At 57.3% G+C, this 21,850-nt stretch overlaps 1 protein-coding gene across 1 annotated transcript in view; it reads right to left on the reverse strand.

Moving 5' to 3' along the window:
* nlk2 (nemo-like kinase, type 2) overlaps nucleotides 1–8,834 on the reverse strand; it is a 20,031-nt gene extending 11,197 nt beyond the window's left edge. Inside the window, exons 1-5 of the mRNA XM_072456513.1 lie at nucleotides 7,479–8,834; nucleotides 5,416–5,597; nucleotides 5,085–5,353; nucleotides 240–369; nucleotides 82–137 (exon numbers count right to left, since the gene is read on the reverse strand). Of these exons, the coding sequence (XP_072312614.1) occupies nucleotides 82–137; nucleotides 240–369; nucleotides 5,085–5,353; nucleotides 5,416–5,559 (599 nt within the window). The 5' untranslated portion in view covers nucleotides 5,560–5,597; nucleotides 7,479–8,834. The remainder of the gene's footprint in view (nucleotides 1–81; nucleotides 138–239; nucleotides 370–5,084; nucleotides 5,354–5,415; nucleotides 5,598–7,478) is intronic.
* Between the last annotated feature and the right edge of the window lie 13,016 nt (nucleotides 8,835–21,850).

Raw genomic sequence — 21,850 nt, forward strand, 5'->3', positions numbered from 1 at the left:
CGGGACAGAGCACGACCCACACGGGACAGAGCACGACCCACACGGGACAGAATCATTAGAATACGAGCGACCAAAAGATACATCTCCTCAAAGTAGTCGATGTGTGGAGGCTGGAGAATGTCCAGAGCAGAAAGAACCTGTGGCACAAGCACAAAGAAGAGCCAGAAGTTACAAACAACCATCCAATTCATCACACGTTTCCCCAGAAGGGTTGAGAGTTCAGAGTTTGAGTGTCTTACATTCTCATGTTTGAAGAAGCACAGCATCTTGAGCTCTCTGAACACTCTTTTACACGACACCAGGTTCTGGAAGACATTGGGCATCTTTTTGAGGGCCACTCTCTTTCCATCTCGAGGGTCAGTCACCGACCTGCGGAAGACAAGGGTCAGAACACCACGCCTCCATCATGTGACACGCCTCCATCATGTGACGCGCCTCCATCATGTGACGCGCCTCCATCATGTGACGCGCCTCCATCATGTGACGCGCCTCCATCATGTGACGCGCCTCCATGTGACACGCCTCCATCATGACACGCCTCCATCATGACACGCCTCCATCATGTGACACGCCTCCATCATGTGACGCGCCTCCATCATGTGACGCGCCTCCATCATGTGACGCGCCTCCATCATGTGACGCGCCTCCATCATGACACGCCTCCATCATGTGACGCGCCTCCATCATGTGACGCGCCTCCATCATGTGACACGCCTCCATCATGTGACGCGCCTCCATCATGTGACGCGCCTCCATCATGTGACGCGCCTCCATCATGTGACGCGCCTCCATCATGTGACACGCCTCCATCATGTGACACGCCTCCATCATGACACGCCTCCATGTGACACGCCTCCATCATGACACGCCTCCATCATGACACGCCTCCATCATGTGACACGCCTCCATCATGTGACACGCCTCCATCATGACACGCCTCCATCATTTGACACGCCTCCATCATGTGACACGCCTCCATCATGTGACACGCCTCCATCATGACACGCCTCCATCATGACACGCCTCCATCATTTGACACGCCTCCATCATGTGACACGCCTCCATCATGTGACACGCCTCCATCATGTGACACGTTTGGACTTTGGCTAAAGGGCTAGTTTTTAATGTAATTTTTCAAAAAAGTATTTCTGCAGGTTTGTGGTTAAAGGTCAGAGACCTGCAGTGGTCCATGTGAGACCTGCAGTGGTCCATGTGAGACCTGCAGTGGTCCATGTGAGACCTGCAGTGGTCCATGTGAGACCTGCAGTGGTCCATGTGAGACCTGCAGTGGTCCATGTGAGACCTGCAGTGGTCCATGTGAGACCTGCAGTGGTCCATGTGAGACCTGCAGTGGTCCATGTGAGACCCGCTGGCGGTGACCGGTCGTGGTGAGTCTTAAGAGGAGCCATCTGGTCCAGCCTTGATCCTATTTGCAGCAGGTTTATTTCCACAAGAGAGAGCTGCTCCTGAAGACGCTGCTCCCAAAACAACCTGGGATTACAGGGCGAGGGAGGAGGGGCGTGCCGCGAGGGAGGAGGGACGTGCCGCGAGGGAGGAGGGACGTGCCGCTGCAGGTCTCACATGGACCACTGCAGGTCTCACATGGACCACTGCAGGTCTCACATGGACCACTGCAGGTCTCTGACCTTTAACCACAAACCTGCAGAAATACTTTTTTGAAAAATTACATTAAAAACTAGCCCTTTAGCCAAAGTCCAAACGTGTCACATGATGGAGGCGTGTCACATGATGGAGGCGTGTCATGATGGAGGCGTGTCACATGATGGAGGCGTGTCACATGATGGAGGCGTGTCACATGATGGAGGCGTGTCACATGATGGAGGCGTGTCACATGATAGAGGAGTGTCACATGATAGAGGAGTGTCACATGATGGAGGCGTGTCACATGATGGAGGAGTGTCACATGATGGAGGCGTGTCACATGGAGGCGTGTCACATGATGGAGGAGTGTCACATGATGGAGGAGTGTCACATGATGGAGGCGTGTCATGATGGAGGCGTGTCACATGATGGAGGCGTGTCACATGATGGAGGAGTGTCACATGATGGAGGAGTGTCACATGATGGAGGCGTGTCACATGATGGAGGCGTGTCACATGATGGAGGCGTGTCATGATGGAGGCGTGTCATGATGGAGGCGTGTCAAATGATGGAGATGTGTCATATGATGGAGGCGTGTCATATGATGGAGGCGTGTCATGATGGAGGCGTGTCATGATGGAGGCGTGTCATGATGGAGGCGTGTCATGATGGAGGCGTGTCAAATGATGGAGACGTGTCATATGATGGAGGCGTGTCATATGATGGAGGCGTGTCATGATGGAGGCGTGTCATGATGGAGGCGTGTCATATGATGGAGGCGTGTCACATGATGGAGGCGTGTCACATGATGGAGGCGTGTCACATGATGGAGGCGTGTCACATGATGGAGGCGTGTCAAATGATGGAGGCGTGTCAAATGATGGAGGCGTGTCATGATGGAGGCGTGTCACATGATGGAGGCGTGTCACATGATGGAGATGTGTCACATGATGGAGACGTGTCACATGATAGAGGAGTGTCACATGATGGAGGAGTGTCACATGATGGAGGCGTGTCACATGATGGAGGCGTGTCACATGATGGCGGCGTGTCATATGATGGAGGCGTGTCATGATGGAGGCGTGTCATGATGGAGGCGTGTCATGATGGAGGCGTGTCACATGATGGAGGCGTGTCACATGATGGAGGCGTGTCACATGATAGAGGCGTGTCATATGATGGAGGCGTGTCACGATGGAGGCGTGTCACATGGAGGCGTGTCACATGATGGAGGCGTGTCACATAATGGAGGCGTGTCACATGATGGAGATGTGTCACATGATGGAGGCGTGTCATATGATGGAGGCGTGTCATATGATGGAGGCGTGTCATGATGGAGGCGTGTCATGATGGAGGCGTGTCACATGATGGAGGCGTGTCATGATGGAGGCGTGTCACATGATGGAGGCGTGTCACATGATGGAGGCGTGTCACATGATGGAGGCGTGTCACATGATGGAGGCGTGTCACATGATAGAGGAGTGTCACATGATAGAGGAGTGTCACATGATAGAGGAGTGTCACATGATGGAGGCGTGTCACATGATGGAGGCGTGTCACATGATGGAGGCGTGTCACATGATGGAGGCGTGTCATGATGGAGGCGTGTCACATGGAGGCGTGTCATGATGGAGGCGTGTCATGATGGAGGCGTGTCATGATGGAGGCGTCACATGATGGAGGCGTGTCACATGGAGGCGTGTCACATGATGGAGGCGTGTCACATGATGGATGCGCGTCATGGTGGAGGCGTGTCCTATGGTGGAGGCGTGTCATATGATGGAGGCGTGTCACATGATGGAGGCGTGTCATGATGGAGGCGTCACATGATGGAGGCGTGTCACATGATAGAGGCGTGTCATATGATGGAGGCGTGTCATATGATGGAGGCGTGTCATGATGGAGGCGTGTCACATGGAGGCGTGTCACATGATGGAGGCGTGTCACATGATGGAGGCGTGTCCTATGGTGGAGGCGTGTCATATGATGGAGGCGTGTCACATGATGGAGGCGTGTCACATGATGGAGGCGTGTCATGATGGAGGCGTGTCATATGATGGAGGCGTGTCACATGATGGAGGCGTGTCACATGATGGAGGCGTGTCACATGATGGAGGCGTGTCATGATGGAGGCGTGTCACATGATGGAGGCGTGTCACATGATGGAGGCGTGTCACATGATGGAGGCGTGTCACATGATGGAGGCGTGTCACATGATGGAGGCGTGTCACATGATGGAGGAGTGTCATGATGGAGGCGTGTCATGATAGAGGTGTGTCATGATGGAGGCGTGTCACGTGATAGAGGCGTGTCACATGATGGAGGCGTGTCATGATGGAGGCGTGTCATGATAGAGGTGTGTCATGATGGAGGCGTGTCACGTGATAGAGGCGTGTCACATGATGGAGGCGTGTCATGATGGAGGCGTGTCATGATGGAGGCGTGTCATGATGGAGGCGTGTCATGATGGAGGCGTGTCACATGATGGAGGCGTGTCATGATGGAGGCGTGTCATATGATGGAGGCGTGTCACATGATGGAGGCGTGTCACATGATGGAGGCGTGTCACATGATGGAGGCGTGTCATGATGGAGGCGTGTCATATGATGGAGGCGTGTCACATGATGGAGGCGTGTCACATGATGGAGGCGTGTCACATGATGGAGGCGTGTCACATGATGGAGGCGTGTCACATGATGGAGGCGTGTCACATGATGGAGGCGTGTCATGATGGAGGCGTGTCATGATAGAGGTGTGTCATGATGGAGGCGTGTCACGTGATAGAGGCGTGTCACATGATGGAGGCGTGTCATGATGGAGGCGTGTCATGATGGAGGCGTGTCATATGATGGAGGCGTGTCACATGATGGAGGCGTGTCACATGATGGAGGCGTGTCACATGATGGAGGCGTGTCATGATGGAGGCGTGTCATATGATGGAGGCGTGTCACATGATGGAGGCGTGTCACATGATGGAGGCGTGTCACATGATGGAGGCGTGTCACATGATGGAGGCGTGTCACATGATGGAGGCGTGTCACATGATGGAGGCGTGTCATGATGGAGGCGTGTCATGATAGAGGTGTGTCATGATGGAGGCGTGTCACGTGATAGAGGCGTGTCACATGATGGAGGCGTGTCATGATGGAGGCGTGTCATGATAGAGGTGTGTCATGATGGAGGCGTGTCACGTGATAGAGGCGTGTCACATGATGGAGGCGTGTCATGATGGAGGCGTGTCATGATGGAGGCGTGTCACGTGATAGAGGCGTGTCACATGATGGAGGCGTGTCATGATGGAGGCGTGTCATGATGGAGGCGTGTCATGATGGAGGCGTGTCATGATGGAGGCGTGTCATGATGGAGGCGTGTCACGTGATAGAGGCGTGTCACATGATGGAGGCGTGTCATGATGGAGGCGTGTCATGATGGAGGCGTGTCATGATGGAGGCGTGTCATGATGGAGGCGTGTCATGACTCACCAGACGACCCCGAAGGCGCCGTAGCCGATGGGCCGGTCGGGCTCGATGTCGAGCTGTGGCAGGTGGTGCTGGTGGTGGTGGTGGTGATGGGCTTTGACCGCGGCCGCCTGCACCTGAGCCGGGGCGGCGGCGGCGGCAGGGCCAGGAGCCTGCCCTGGGGCAGGAGACGGGAAGTATGGCTGCTGCTGCCCGGGGTTCAGCATGACGGCAGCCGCGCCCGTGGAGGCGTGCTGCTGCAGGGAGTGAGCGGCGGCGGCTGAGCCCGGGGCCTGAAACACGAGCGCCATCAGAAGCTTGACCTCATCATCTGACCATGTGTCACATGCCGTACCTGCAGGGGGTGCTGTGGCGCGTGGTGGTGCTGCAGGTGAGGCGCGGCCAGGTGAGGCGCGGCCAGGTGCTGCAGCTGGTGGTGGTGATGGGCCACGGCAGACGATCCTCCGCTGTACGCCGCCATCGCCCCACAGAGAGCCATGCACCAGGGTCTGAGCTACAGGCAGAGGGCGCCCAGAGCTGCCGACAGGGTCACACACACCAACAGGGTCAGACACACACCAACAGGGTCACACACACCAACAGGGTCAGACACACACCAACAGGGTCACACACACCAACAGGGTCAGACACACACCAACAGGGTCACACACACCAACAGGGTCAGACACACCAACAGGGTCAGACACACACCAACAGGGTCAGACACACACCAACAGGGTCAGACACACCAACAGGGTCACACACACCAACAGGGTCACACACACCAACAGGGTCACACACACCAACAGGGTCACACACACCAACAGGGTCAGACACACCAACAGGGTCAGACACACCAACAGGGTCAGACACACACCAACAGGGTCAGACACACACCAACAGGGTCAGACACACACCAACAGGGTCACACACACCAACAGGGTCACACACACCAACAGGGTCAGACACACACCAACAGGGTCAGACACACACCAACAGGGTCAGACACACACCAACAGGGTCACACACACCAACAGGGTCAGACACACCAACAGGGTCAGACACACACCAACAGGGTCAGACACACACCAACAGGGTCAGACACACCAACAGGGTCAGACACACCAACAGGGTCACACACACCAACAGGGTCACACACACCAACAGGGTCACACACACCAACAGGGTCAGACACACCAACAGGGTCAGACACACCAACAGGGTCAGACACACACCAACAGGGTCAGACACACACCAACAGGGTCACACACACCAACAGGGTCACACACACCAACAGGGTCAGACACACACCAACAGGGTCAGACACACACCAACAGGGTCACACACACCAACAGGGTCACACACACCAACAGGGTCACACACACCAACAGGGTCAGACACACCAACAGGGTCACACACACCAACAGGGTCACACACACCAACAGGGTCAGACACACCAACAGGGTCAGACACACCAACAGGGTCAGACACACACCAACAGGGTCAGACACACACCAACAGGGTCAGACACACCAACAGGGTCAGACACACCAACAGGGTCAGACACACACCAACAGGGTCAGACACACACCAACAGGGTCACACACACCAACAGGGTCACACACACCAACAGGGTCAGACACACACCAACAGGGTCACACACACCAACAGGGTCACACACACCAACAGGGTCACACACACCAACAGGTGACTCTGGCGCCGCGTGCAGAGGAACGATCTTACCATTGTGTTTTTGATGAGAACAAAATAATGTCACGAGTTTCGAGACGAGTTTATGTTTCATTTGTCCAGGTCCAGGTCCAGGTCCAGGTCCTGGTCCAGGTCCAGGTCCAGGTCCAGGTCCAGGTCCTGGTCCAGGTCCAGGTCCAGGTCCTGGTCCTGGTCCAGGTCCAGGTCCAGGTCCAGGTCCTGGTCCAGGTCCAGGTCCAGGTCCTGGTCCAGGTCCAGGTCCAGGTCCAGGTCCAGGTCCAGGTCCAGGTCCAGGTCCTGGTCCAGGTCAATGTTTTACTGAAACTTCTCGATATTGATAAAGTGCAATATTTGATCGTTTTACAGCCAGATAACAATAACATGATTTAGTCGACTATCTAAGATATATTATATTTTACTAATACTATATATTACTAATACTATATTATATATTACTAATACTATATATTACTAATACTATATATTATATATTACTAATACTATATATTATATATTACTAATACTATATATTATATATTACTAATACTATATATTACTAATACTATATATTATATATTACTAATACTATATATTATATATTACTAATAATATATATTATATATTACTAATAATATATATTATATATTACTAATACTATATATTATATATTACTAATGCTGTAGAGAAGTCATAATAAGTCATAATAACCTGTGCTAGCAGCTGGACAGCGCCATCCACTGGGAAGATGCTGCAAATGTGATGAAGAGGCCAAAACCAAACATCTTCAGCTCAAAGTCATGAAGTGTCTGCGGGACGCGCACTTCACACGCACTTCAGCGGGACCGGAGCGGGACGTCCAGACGCGTCCGGTCCAGCGACAACATGAGGTCAGATCCCGGATCCACGGGGCCCGATCTGACCCCGAAACACGAGTGTCCGCACCTGCAAAACCCCCCCGCGGAGAGGCCCTACACGTCCATCATCCCCGCACAGGAGGGGCCCCTGATGCCCGGATGAAACGCCTCTCCAGAGAACTGACTGATCCGCGGCGCGTCACATGGGCAGAAGCGGCAGGCGCGGCAGACGCGGCAGACGCGGCAGCGGCGCGTTCATCTTTTAAAAGTGGCCAAGTTTTCCACTTTGAGACGCGACGACAGAACATAGAACCAAACACGCACCAAACACGCACCAAACACGCACCAAACACGCGAGTGGAACGTGCGTCTTTTGCGCGTGCCCCGGGCTAATCTCCGTGTTAATCGCGCGCGGTGCCGCGGCTGATCCGGTGCAGATCCGGTGCAGAGGAGGAGGAGGAGGATCCCGTTAGGCCCGGGATTTCAAAGCGGCGGCAGCGGCGAAACCGAGGCCCGTGAACGCGGCGGTTACGCGCGCGAGCACCGCCGCTGCTGCTTCATCGTTCACGGACGCGGCGACGCCAAAACAAGCACGGAACCGGCCGCTGCGCCTCCCGCTTATGACGCGGTAGAACCGGCAACTTCGTCCCCATAGGCGGAGTCCCGGCGTCCCGCGGGGCCGCTCCGAACGCACGCGACTTCAACGATACGGGGAAAGTTGTGGCGCGTGATGTCCGAGACGCCGCGGTCAGATCCCGAGCGCGGACAGTGCAAATGAGTCCGCGGGAGGCAGCGGGGCTCACGGGGGGCTCACGGGGGGCTCACGGGAGGCACACGGGGGGCTCACGGGAGGCACACGGGGGGCTCACGGGAGGCACACGGGGGGCTCACGGGAGGCAGCGGGGCTCGCGGCTCGCGGGGCTCGGTGACAGCTCGCAGCGGAATCAAAACAAGCCCAGCTCTTCCGTTTCCTCGCGGTTGTCAGCGCAGGAAGTCGAACACTGCAAAGTGCCGTGGGCTCAAAGAGACGCGGCGGGGGGCGCACCGGGGCCACGTCACGCTGTTTGTCCGCCGCGGCGCGTTACATGTTCTCAAGAAAAAGTCCCCGGGCCAAAAAGACAAGTCGATTTTGGATCCAACATGGTGAACACGAAACACGGAGCTGCCGTGAGCCGCGAGATTACGCAGCGCGACGGACCAATGGGAGAGCGCGGTGCCGTGACGCGCGCGGGGATCTGCGTGACTGAAGGGGCGGGGTGGCCACTGGAGCACAGCGGGCAGGGACAGGGGCAGGCGCAGGGGCAGGAGTGAGGAGGATGAGCGAACAAGTGCAAGTCTATAGGGAGGAAGAAGGAGGAGGAGGCAATGAACACAGCTCCTCCTGCCCGGAGCAAAGGGCCCCCAAACTGGCCCCAAGCACCTTCTGCAGGTGACACTTCTGCAGGTGACACTTCTGCAGGTGACCCCTCTGCAGGTGACACTTCTGCAGGTGACACTTCTGCAGGTGAACCCTCTGCAGGTGACACTTCTGCTGGTGACCCCTCTGCAGGAGACATTTCTGCAGGTGACACTTCTGCAGGTGAACCCTCTGCAGGTGACACTTCTGCAGGTGACACTTCTGCAGGTGAACCCTCTGCAGGTGACACTTCTGCAGGTGACACTTCTGCAGGTGACCCCTCTGCAGGTGAACCCTCTGCAGGTGACACTTCTGCAGGTGACACTTCTGCAGGTGACCCCTCTGCAGGTGAACCCTCTGCAGGTGACACTTCTGCAGGTGACACTTCTGCAGGTGACCTTTCTGCAGGTGAACCCTCTGCAGGTGACACTTCTGCAGGTGACACTTCTGCAGGTGACCCCTCTGCAGGTGACACTTCTGCAGGTGACACTTCTGCAGGTGACCCCTCTGCAGGTGAACCCTCTGCAGGTGACACTTCTGCAGGTGACCCCTCTGCAGGTGACACTTCTGCAGGTGACACTTCTGCAGGTGACCCCTCTGCAGGTGACACTTCTGCAGGTGACACTTCTGCAGGTGACCCCTCTGCAGGTGACCCTTCTGCAGGTGAACCCTCTGCAGGTGACACTTCTGCAGGTGAACCCTCTGCAGGTGACACTTCTGCAGGTGACCCCTCTGCAGGTGAACCCTCTGCAGGTGACACTTCTGCAGGTGAACCCTCTGCAGGTGACACTTCTGCAGGTGACCCCTCTGCAGGTGACACTTCTGCAGGTGAACCCTCTGCAGGTGACACTTCTGCAGGTGACCCCTCTGCAGGTGACACTTCTGCTGGTGACACTTCTGCAGGTGACCCCTCTGCAGGTGACCCCTCTGCAGGTGACACTTCTGCAGGTGAACCCTCTGCAGGTGACACTTCTGCAGGTGACCCTTCTGCAGGTGACACTTCTGCAGGTGAAAATTCTGCAGGTGAACGCTCTGCAGGTGACACTTCTGCAGGTGACCCCTCTGCAGGTGACACTTCTGCAGGTGACCCCTCTGCAGGTGACACTTCTGCAGGTGGCCCTTCTGCAGGTGACCCCTCTGCAGGTGACACTTCTGCAGGTGACACTTCTGCAGGTGACACTTCTGCAGGTGACCCCTCTGCAGGTGACCCTTCTGCAGGTGACCCTTCTGCAGGTGACCCCTCTGCAGGTGAACCCTCTGCAGGTGACACTTCTGCAGGTGACCCCTCTGCAGGTGACACTTCTGCAGGTGACACTTCTGCAGGTGAACCCTCTGCAGGTGAACCCTCTGCAGGTGACCCTTCTGCAAGTGACCGTTCTGCAGGTGACCCCTCTGCAGGTGACACTTCTGCAGGTGAACCCTCTGCAGGTGACACTTCTGCAGGTGACCCCTCTGCAGGTGACCCCTCTGCAGGTGAACCCTCTGCAGGTGACACTTCTGCAGGTGACCCCTCTGCAGGTGACACTTCTGCAGGTGACACTTCTGCAGGTGACCCCTCTGCAGGTGACACTTCTGCAGGTGACCCCTCTGCAGGTGACACTTCTGCAGGTGGCCCTTCTGCAGGTGAACCCTCTGCAGGTGACCCCTCTGCAGGTGACCCTTCTGCAGGTGACACTTCTGCAGGTGAACCCTCTGCAGGTGAACCCTCTGCAGGTGACACTTCTGCAGGTGACCCCTCTGAAGGTGACACTTCTGCAGGTGACACTTCTGCAGGTGAACCCTCTGCAGGTGAACCCTCTGCAGGTGACCCTTCTGCAGGTGACCCTTCTGCAGGTGGCCCTTCTGCAGGTGACCCCTCTGCAGGTGAACCCTCTGCAGGTGACACTTCTGCAGGTGACCCCTCTGCAGGTGACCCTTCTGCAGGTGGCCCTTCTGAAGGTGACCCCTCTGCAGGTGACCCCTCTGCAGGTGAACCCTCTGCAGGTGACACTTCTGCAGGTGACGCCTCTGCAGGTGACAATTCTGCAGGTGACACTTCTGCAGGTGACACTTCTGCAGGTGAACCCTCTGCAGGTGACACTTCTGCAGGTGAACTCTCTGCAGGTGGCCCTTCTGCAGGTGACCCTTCTGCAGGTGGCCCTTCTGCAGGTGACCCCTCTGCAGGTGACACTTCTGCAGGTGACCCCTCTGCAGGTGACACTTCTGCAGGTGGCCCTTCTGCAGGTGACCCCTCTGCAGGTGACACTTCTGCAGGAGACCCCTCTGCAGGTGAACCCTCTGCAGGTGACACTTCTGCAGGTGACACTTCTGCAGGTGGCCCTTCTGCAGGTGAACCCTCTGCAGGTGACCCCTCTGCAGGTGACCCTTCTGCAGGTGACACTTCTGCAGGTGACACTTCTGCAGGTGAACCCTCTGCAGGTGAACCCCTCTGCAGGTGGCCCTTCTGCAGGTGACCCTTCTGCAGGTGGCCCTTCTGCAGGTGACCCCTCTGCAGGTGGCCCTTCTGCAGGTGACACTTCTGCAGGTGAACCCTCTGCAGGTGATACTTCTGCAGGTGACACTTCTGCAGGTGACCCCTCTGCAGGTGGCCCTTCTGCAGGTGACACTTCTGCAGGAGACCCCTCTGCAGGTGAACCCTCTGCAGGTGACACTTCTGCAGGTGACCCCTCTGCAGGTGACACTTCTGCAGGTGACACTTCTGCAGGTGAACCCTCTGCAGGTGACCCTTCTGCAAGTGACCCTTCTGCAGGTGACCCCTCTGCAGGTGGCCCTTCTACAGGTGACACTTCTGCAGGTGACCCCTCTGCAGGTGAACCCTCTGCAGGTGACACTTCTGCAGGTGACACTTCTGCAGGTGACACTTCTGCAGGTGATACTTCTGCAGGTGACACTTCTGCAGGTGACCCCTCTGCAGGTGAACCCTCTGCAGGTGACCCTTCTGCAGGTGACCCTTCTGCAGGTGGCCCTTCTGCAGGTGACCCCTCTGCAGGTGAACCCTCTGCAGGTGACACTTCTGCAGGTGACCCCTCTGCAGGTGACACTTCTGCAGGTGACACTTCTGCAGGTGAACCCTCTGCAGGTGGCCCTTCGGCAGGTGACACTTCTGCAGGTGGCCCTTCTGCAGGTGACCCTTCTGCAGGTGGCCCTTCTGCAGATGACCCCTCTGCAGGTGACCCCTCTGCAGGTGACCCTTCTGCAGGTGGCCCTTCTGCAGGTGACCCCTCTGCAGGTGACCCTTCTGCAGGTGAACCCTCTGCAGGTGACACTTCTGCAGGTGAACCCTCTGCAGGTGACACTTCTGCAGGTGGCCCATCTGCAGGTGAACCCTCTGCAGGTGACACTTCTGCAGGTGACACTTCTGCAGGTGACCCCTCTGCAGGTGACACTTCTGCAGGTGACACTTCTGCAGGTGAACCCTCTGCAGGTGACACTTCTGCAGGTGACCCCTCTGCAGGTGACACTTCTGCAGGTGACACTTCTGCAGGTGACCCCTCTGCAGGTGACCCCTCTGCAGGTGACACTTCTGCAGGTGACACTTCTGCAGGTGAACCCTCTGCAGGTGACACTTCTGCAGGTGACCCCTCTGCAGGAGACATTTCTGCAGGTGACACTTCTGCAGGTGAACCCTCTGCAGGTGACACGTCTGCAGGTGAACCCTCTGCAGGTGACAATTCTGCAGGTGACACTTCTGCAGGTGAACCCTCTGCAGGTGACACTTCTGCAGGTGAACCCTCTGCAGGTGACACTTCTGCAGGTGACCCCTCTGCAGGTGACACTTCTGCAGGTGACACTTCTGCAGGTGACCCCTCTGCAGGTGAACCCTCTGCAGGTGACACTTCTGCAGGTGACCTCTCTGCAGGTTACACTTCTGCAGGTGACACTTCTGCAGGTGACCCTTCTGCAGGTGACCCCTCTGCAGGTGACACTTCTGCAGGTGACACTTCTGCAGGTGACCCCTCTGCAGGTGAACCCTCTGCAGGTGACACTTCTGCAGGTGACACTTCTGCAGGTGACCCCTCTGCAGGTGAACCCTCTGCAGGTGACACTTCTGCAGGTGACCCCTCTGCAGGTGACACTTCTGCAGGTGACACTTCTGCAGGTGACCCCTCTGCAGGTGAAACTTCTGCAGGTGACACTTCTGCAGGTGACCCCTCTGCAGGTGACACTTCTGCAGGTGACACTTCTGCAGGTGACCCCTCTGCAGGTGACCCTTCTGCAGGTGAACCCTCTGCAGGTGACACTTCTGCAGGTGAACCCTCTGCAGGTGACACTTCTGCAGGTGACACTTCTGCAGGTGAACCCTCTGCAGGTGACCCTTCTGCAGGTGACCCCTCTGCAGGTGAACCCTCTGCAGGTGACACTTCTGCAGGTGAACCCTCTGCAGGTGACACTTCTGCAGGTGACCCCTCTGCAGGTGACACTTCTGCAGGTGAACCCTCTGCAGGTGAACCCTCTGCAGGTGACACTTCTGCAGGTGACCCCTCTGCAGGTGACACTTCTGCAGGTGACACTTCTGCAGGTGACCCCTCTGCAGGTGACCCCTCTGCAGGTGACACTTCTGCAGGTGACACTTCTGCAGGTGAACCCTCTGCAGGTGACACTTCTGCAGGTGACACTTCTGCAGGTGAACCCTCTGCAGGTGACACTTCTGCAGGTGACCCCTCTGCAGGTGACACTTCTGCAGGTGACCCCTCTGCAGGTGACACTTCTGCAGGTGACACTTCTGCAGGTGAACCCTCTGCAGGTGAACCCTCTGCAGGTGACCCTTCTGCAGGTGACACTTCTGCAGGTGACCCCTCTGCAGGTGACCCCTCTGCAGGTGAACCCTCTGCAGGTGACACTTCTGCAGGTGACCCCTCTGCAGGTGACACTTCTGCAGGTGACACTTCTGCAGGTGAACCCTCTGCAGGTGAACCCTCTGCAGGTGACCCTTCTGCAGGTGACCCTTCTGCAGGTGGCCCTTCTGCAGGTGACCCCTCTGCAGGTGAACCCTCTGCAGGTGACACTTCTGCAGGTTACCCCTCTGCAGGTGACCCTTCTGCAGGTGGCCCTTCTGCAGGTGACCCCTCTGCAGGTGACCCCTCTGCAGGTGAACCCTCTGCAGGTGACACTTCTGCAGGTGACACTTCTGCAGGTGACACTTCTGCAGGTGACACTTCTGCAGGTGAACCCTCTGCAGGTGACACTTCTGCAGGTGAACTCTCTGCAGGTGGCCCTTCTGCAGGTGACCCTTCTGCAGGTGGCCCTTCTGCAGGTGACCCCTCTGCAGGTGACACTTCTGCAGGTGACACTTCTGCAGGTGACCCCTCTGCAGGTGACCCTTCTGCAGGTGACCCTTCTGCAGGTGGCCCTTCTGCAGGTGACCCCTCTGCAGGTGAACCCTCTGCAGGTGACACTTCTGCAGGTGACCCCTCTGCAGGTGACACTTCTGCAGGTGACACTTCTGCAGGTGAACCCTCTGCAGGTGAACCCTCTGCAGGTGACCCTTCTGCAAGTGACACTTCTGCAGGTGACCCCTCTGCAGGTGACCCCTCTGCAGGTGAACCCTCTGCAGGTGACCCTTCTGCAGGTGAACCCTCTGCAGGTGACCCTTCTGCAGGTGAACCCTCTGCAGGTGACACTTCTGCAGGTGAACCCTCTGCAGGTGACACTTCTGCAGGTGACACTTCTGCAGGTGAACCCTCTGCAGGTGACCCTTCTGCAGGTGACCCCTCTGCAGGTGAACCCTCTGCAGGTGACACTTCTGCAGGTGAACCCTCTGCAGGTGACACTTCTGCAGGTGACCCCATTGCAGGTGACACTTCTGCAGGTGACACTTCTGCAGGTGAACCCTCTGCAGGTGACACTTCTGCAGGTGACCCCTCTGCAGGTGACACTTCTGCAGGTGACACTTCTGCAGGTGACCCCTCTGCAGGTGACCCCTCTGCAGGTGACACTTCTGCAGGTGACACTTCTGCAGGTGAACCCTCTGCAGGTGACACTTCTGCAGGTGACCCCTCTGCAGGAGACATTTCTGCAGGTGACACTTCTGCAGGTGAACCCTCTGCCGGTGACACTTCTGCAGGTGAACCCTCTGCAGGTGACACTTCTGCAGGTGAACCCTCTGCAGGTGACACTTCTGCAGGTGACCCCTCTGCAGGTGACACTTCTGCAGGTGACACTTCTGCAGGTGAACCCTCTGCAGGTGACACTTCTGCAGGTGACCCCTCTGCAGGTGACACTTCTGCAGGTGACCCCTCTGCAGGTGACACTTCTGCAGGTGGCCCTTCTGCAGGTGACCCCTCTGCAGGTGACACTTCTGCAGGTGACACTTCTGCAGGTGAACTCTCTGCAGGTGGCCCTTCTGCAGGTGACCCTTCTGCAGGTGGCCCTTCTGCAGGTGACCCCTCTGCAGGTGACACTTCTGCAGGTGACACTTCTGCAGGTGACCCCTCTGCAGGTGACCCCTCTGCAGGTGAACCCTCTGCAGGTGACACTTCTGCAGGTGACCCCTCTGCAGGTGACACTTCTGCAGGTGACACTTCTGCAGGTGAACCCTCTGCAGGTGAACCCTCTGCAGGTGACCCTTCTGCAGGTGACCCTTCTGCAGGTGGCCCTTCTGCAGGTGAACCCTCTGCAGGTGAACCCTCTGCAGGTGACACTTCTGCAGGTTACCCCTCTGCAGGTGACCCTTCTGCAGGTGGCCCTTCTGCAGGTGACCCCTCTGCAGGTGACCCCTCTGCAGGTGAACCCTCTGCAGGTGACACTTCTGCAGGTGACACTTCTGCAGGTGACACTTCTGCAGGTGACACTTCTGCAGGTGAACCCTCTGCAGGTGACACTTCTGCAGGTGAACTCTCTGCAGGTGGCCCTTCTGCAGGTGACCCTTCTGCAGGTGACCTCTCTGCAGGTGACACTTCTGCAGGTGACACTTCTGCAGGTGACCCCTCTGCAGGTGACCCTTCTGCAGGTGACCCTTCTGCAGGTGGCCCTTCTGCAGGTGACCCCTCTGCAGGTGAACCCTCTGCAGGTGACACTTCTGCAGGTGACCCCTCTGCAGGTGACACTTCTGCAGGTGACACTTCTGCAGGTGAACCCTCTGCAGGTGAACCCTCTGCAGGTGACACTTCTGCAGGTGACCCCTCTGCAGGTGACACTTCTGCAGGTGTCCCTTCTGCAGGTGACCCCTCTGCAGGTGACACTTCTGCAGGTGACACTTCTGCAGGTGAACTCTCTGCAGGTGGCCCTTCTGCAGGTGACCCTTCTGCAGGTGGCCCTTCTGCAGGTGACCCCTCTGCAGGTGACACTTCTGCAGGTGACACTTCTGCAGGTGACCCCTCTGCAGGTGACCCCTCTGCAGGTGAACCCTCTGCAGGTGACACTTCTGCAGGTGACCCCTCTGCAGGTGACACTTCTGCAGGTGACACTTCTGCAGGTGAACCCTCTGCAGGTGAACCCTCTGCAGGTGACCCTTCTGCAGGTGACCCTTCTGCAGGTGGCCCTTCTGCAGGTGACCCCTCTGCAGGTGAACCCTCTGCAGGTGACACTTCTGCAGGTTACCCCTCTGCAGGTGACCCTTCTGCAGGTGGCCCTTCTGCAGGTGACCCCTCCTCAGGTGACCCCTCTGCAGGTGAACCCTCTGCAGGTGACACTTCTGCAGGTGACACTTCTGCAGGTGACACTTCTGCAGGTGACACTTCTGCAGGTGAACCCTCTGCAGGTGACACTTCTGCAGGTGAACTCTCTGCAGGTGGCCCTTCTGCAGGTGACCCTTCTGCAGGTGGCCCTTCTGCAGGTGACCCCTCTGCAGGTGACACTTCTGCAGGTGACACTTCTGCAGGTGACCCCTCTGCAGGTGACCCTTCTGCAGGTGACCCTTCTGCAGGTGGCCCTTCTGCAGGTGACCCCTCTGCAGGTGAACCCTCTGCAGGTGACACTTCTGCAGGTGACCCCTCTGCAGGTGACACTTCTGTAGGTGACACTTCTGCAGGTGAACCCTCTGCAGGTGAACCCTCTGCAGGTGACCCTTCTGCAAGTGACACTTCTGCAGGTGACCCCTCTGCAGGTGACCCCTCTGCAGGTGAACCCTCTGCAGGTGACCCTTCTGCAGGTGAACCCTCTGCAGGTGACCCTTCTGCAGGTGAACCCTCTGCAGGTGACACTTCTGCAGGTGAACCCTCTGCAGGTGACACTTCTGCAGGTGACACTTCTGCAGGTGACCCTTCTGCAGGTGACCCCTCTGCAGGTGAACCCTCTGCAGGTGACACTTCTGCAGGTGAACCCTCTGCAGGTGACACTTCTGCAGGTGACCCCTCTGCAGGTGACACTTCTGCAGGTGACACTTCTGCAGGTGAACCCTCTGCAGGTGACACTTATGCAGGTGACCCCTCTGCAGGTGACACTTCTGCAGGTGACACTTCTGCAGGTGACCCCTCTGCAGGTGACCCCTCTGCAGGTGACACTTCTGCAGGTGACACTTCTGCAGGTGAACCCTCTGCAGGTGACACTTCTGCAGGTGACCCCTCTGCAGGAGACATTTCTGCAGGTGACACTTCTGCAGGTGAACCCTCTGCCGGTGACACTTCTGCAGGTGAACCCTCTGCAGGTGACACTTCTGCAGGTGAACCCTCTGCAGGTGACACTTCTGCAGGTGACCCCTCTGCAGGTGACACTTCTGCAGGTGACACTTCTGCAGGTGAACCCTCTGCAGGTGACACTTCTGCAGGTGACCCCTCTGCAGGTGACACTTCTGCAGGTGACCCCTCTGCAGGTGACACTTCTGCAGGTGGCCCTTCTGCAGGTGACCCCTCTGCAGGTGACACTTCTGCAGGTGAACTCTCTGCAGGTGGCCCTTCTGCAGGTGACCCTTCTGCAGGTGGCCCTTCTGCAGGTGACCCCTCTGCAGGTGACACTTCTGCAGGTGACACTTCTGCAGGTGACCCCTCTGCAGGTGACCCCTCTGCAGGTGAACCCTCTGCAGGTGACCCTTCTGCAGGTGACCCCTCTGCAGGTGACACTTCTGCAGGTGACACTTCTGCAGGTGAACCCTCTGCAGGTGAACCCTCTGCAGGTGACCCTTCTGCAGGTGACCCTTCTGCAGGTGACCCTTCTGCAGGTGGCCCTTCTGCAGGTGACCCCTCTGCAGGTGACACTTCTGCAGGTGAACCCTCTGCAGGTGACACTTCTGCAGGTGACCCCTCTGCAGGTGACACTTCTGCAGGTGACCCCTCTGCAGGTGACACTTCTGCAGGTTACCCCTCTGCAGGTGACCCTTCTGCAGGTGGCCCTTCTGCAGGTGACCCCTCTGCAGGTGACCCCTCTGCAGGTGAACCCTCTGCAGGTGACACTTCTGCAGGTGACACTTCTGCAGGTGAACCCTCTGCAGGTGACACTTCTGCAGGTGAACTCTCTGCAGGTGGCCCTTCTGCAGGTGACCCTTCTGCAGGTGGCCCTTCTGCAGGTGACCCCTCTGCAGGTGACACTTCTGCAGGTGACACTTCTGCAGGTGACCCCTCTGCAGGTGACCCTTCTGCAGGTGACCCTTCTGCAGGTGGCCCTTCTGCAGGTGACCCTCTGCAGGTGAACCCTCTGCAGGTGACACTTCTGCAGGTGACCCCTCTGCAGGTGACACTTCTGCAGGTGACACTTCTGCAGGTGAACCCTCTGCAGGTGAACCCTCTGCAGGTGACCCTTCTGCAAGTGACCCTTCTGCAGGTGACCCCTCTGCAGGTGACCCCTCTGCAGGTGAACCCTCTGCAGGTGACCCTTCTGCAGGTGAACCCTCTGCAGGTGACACTTCTGCAGGTGAACCCTCTGCAGGTGACACTTCTGCAGGTGACACTTCTGCAGGTGAACCCTCTGCAGGTGACCCTTCTGCAGGTGACCCCTCTGCAGGTGAACCCTCTGCAGGTGACACTTCTGCAGGTGAACCCTCTGCAGGTGACACTTCTGCAGGTGACCCCTCTGCAGGTGACACTTCTGCAGGTGACACTTCTGCAGGTGAACCCTCTGCAGGTGACACTTCTGCAGGTGACCCCTCTGCAGGTGACACTTCTGCAGGTGACACTTCTGCAGGTGAACCCTCTGCAGGTGACCCTTCTGCTGGTGACCCCTCTGCAGGTGACCCTTCTGCAGGTGACCCTTCTGCAGGTGGCCCTTCTGCAGGTGGCCCTTCTGCAGGTGACCCCTCTGCAGGTGACCCCTCTGCAGGTGACACTTCTGCAGGTGAACCCTCTGCAGGTGGCCCTTCGGCAGGTGACACTTCTGCAGGTGGCCCTTCTGCAGGTGACCCTTCTGCAGGTGGCCCTTCTGCAGGTGACCCTTCTGCAGGTGACCCCTCTGCAGGTGACCCTTCTGCAGGTGGCCCTTCTGCAGGTGACCCCTCTGCAGGTGACCCTTCTGCAGGTGAACCCTCTGCAGGTGACACTTCTGCAGGTGAACCCTCTGCAGGTGACACTTCTGCTGGTGACACTTCTGCAGGTGACACTTCTGCAGGTGACCCCTCTGCAGGTGACACTTCTGCAGGTGGCCCTTCTGCAGGTGAACCCTCTGCAGGTGACCCCTCTGCAGGTGACCCTTCTGCAGGTGACACTTCTGCAGGTGACACTTCTGCAGGTGAACCCTCTGCAGGTGACCCCTCTGCAGGTGGCCCTTCTGCAGGTGACCCTTCTGCAGGTGGCCCTTCTGCAGGTGACCCCTCTGCAGGTGGCCCTTCTGCAGGTGACACTTCTGCAGGTGAACCCTCTGCAGGTGACACTTCTGCAGGTGACACTTCTGCAGGTGACCCCTCTGCAGGTGAACCCTCTGCAGGTGACACTTCTGCAGGTGACACTTCTGCAGGTGAACCCTCTGCAGGTGACCCTTCTGCAGGTGACCCTTCTGCAGGTGGCCCTTCTGCAGGTGACCCCTCTGCAGGTGAACCCTCTGCAGGTGACACTTCTGCAGGTGACCCCTCTGCAGGTGACACTTCTGCAGGTGACACTTCTGCAGGTGAACCCTCTGCAGGTGACCCTTCTGCTGGTGACCCCTCTGCAGGTGACCCTTCTGCAGGTGACCCTTCTGCAGGTGGCCCTTCTGCAGGTGGCCCTTCTGCAGGTGACCCCTCTGCAGGTGACCCCTCTGCAGGTGACACTTCTGCAGGTGAACCCTCTGCAGGTGGCCCTTCGGCAGGTGACCCTTCTGCAGGTGGCCCTTCTGCAGGTGACCCTTCTGCAGGTGGCCCTTCTGCAGGTGACCCTTCTGCAGGTGACCCCTCTGCAGGTGACCCTTCTGCAGGTGGCCCTTCTGCAGGTGACCCCTCTGCAGGTGACCCTTCTGCAGGTGAACCCTCTGCAGGTGACACTTCTGCAGGTGAACCCTCTGCAGGTGACACTTCTGCAGGTGGCCCTTCTGCAGGTGACCCCTCTGCAGGTGACCCTTCTGCAGGTGACCCCTCTGCAGGTGAACCCTCTGCAGGTTACACTTCTGCAGGTGAACCCTCTGCAGGTGACCCTTCTGCAGGTGGCCCTTCTGCAGGTGACCCCTCTGCAGGTGACACTTCTGCAGGTGAACCCTCTGCAGGTGAACCCTCTGCAGGTGACACTTCTGCAGGTGAACCCTCTGCAGGTGACACTTCTGCAGGTGGCCCTTCTGCAGGTGACCCCTCTGCAGGTGACCCTTCTGCAGGTGAACCCTCTGCAGGTGACCCTTCTGCAGGTGGCCCTTCTGCAGGTGACCCCTCTGCAGGTGACCCTTCTGCAGGTGACCCCTCTGCAGGTAAACCCTCTGCAGGTGACACTTCTGCAGGTGAACCCTCTGCAGGTGACACTTCTGCAGGTGAACCCTCTGCAGGTGACACTTCTGCAGGTGACCCCTCTGCAGGTGACACTTCTGCAGGTGACAATTCTGCAGGTGACCCCTCTGCAGGTGAACCCTCTGCAGGTGACACTTCTGCAGGTGACACTTCTGCAGGTGCCCCCTCTGCAGGTGAACCCTCTGCAGGTGACCCTTCTGCAGGTGGCCCTTCTGCAGGTGACCCCTCTGCAGGTGACACTTCTGCAGGTGACCCCTCTGCAGGTGACCCCTCTGCAGGTGGCCCTTCGGCAGGTGACACTTCTGCAGGTGACCCCTCTGCAGGTGACACTTCTGCAGGTGACAATTCTGCAGGTGACCCCTCTGCAGGTGAACCCTCTGCAGGTGACACTTCTGCAGGTGACCCCTCTGCAGGTGGCCCTTCGGCAGGTGACACTTCTGCAGGTGACCCTTCTGCAGGTGACCCTTCTGCAGGTGACCCTTCGGTGTGGCGGTGAAAATGAGACCTTGGCGGCGCCTGAAGGATACAAACAAATGGATTTGCTGCTTTAATGCTCTTTATTGTTCCCGTTTATATTTGACTCTTATTCACAGTTTCCTGTCGCGTTTCTTCACTTGAACAAGAGCATTAAAGTCTTCTGAGTCTGTTACTATATTATTATTATTATTAACATTATTATTATTATTATTAACATTATTATTATTATTATTATCATTAACATTATTAGGCCCGAGCGCCACAAGCTGGCGAGAGGCCTATTAATCTCGTAAGGCCGTGCGAAGCACGGCTGCGAAAGTGCGCACGTAGTGCGCACGAAATCGAGCGCGAAGCGCTCGCCCACTTCCAAACACTCACTAACGCACTCCTTCACTCATGCACGCCCCGTGCATACTAATTAGTAGTAGGAAAATGGAACATTACCGTTGTAAACGGGCGAAGCCCGTGAAAAAGTGCGCACTAAACGAGCACTTTACATTGAGATGACGACCGCGAAGCGGTCGTCATCCCCATATAAAGCACTCATTTGCGCTAAGTACCTCACGAATACGTTCCCCATCTC

This window comes from Eucyclogobius newberryi, unplaced genomic scaffold, assembly GCF_026437365.1.
Source record: "Eucyclogobius newberryi isolate DKJ021-1_F unplaced genomic scaffold, fEucNew1.0.hap1 SCAF_10, whole genome shotgun sequence".
NCBI lineage: Eukaryota > Metazoa > Chordata > Actinopteri > Gobiiformes > Gobiidae > Eucyclogobius > Eucyclogobius newberryi.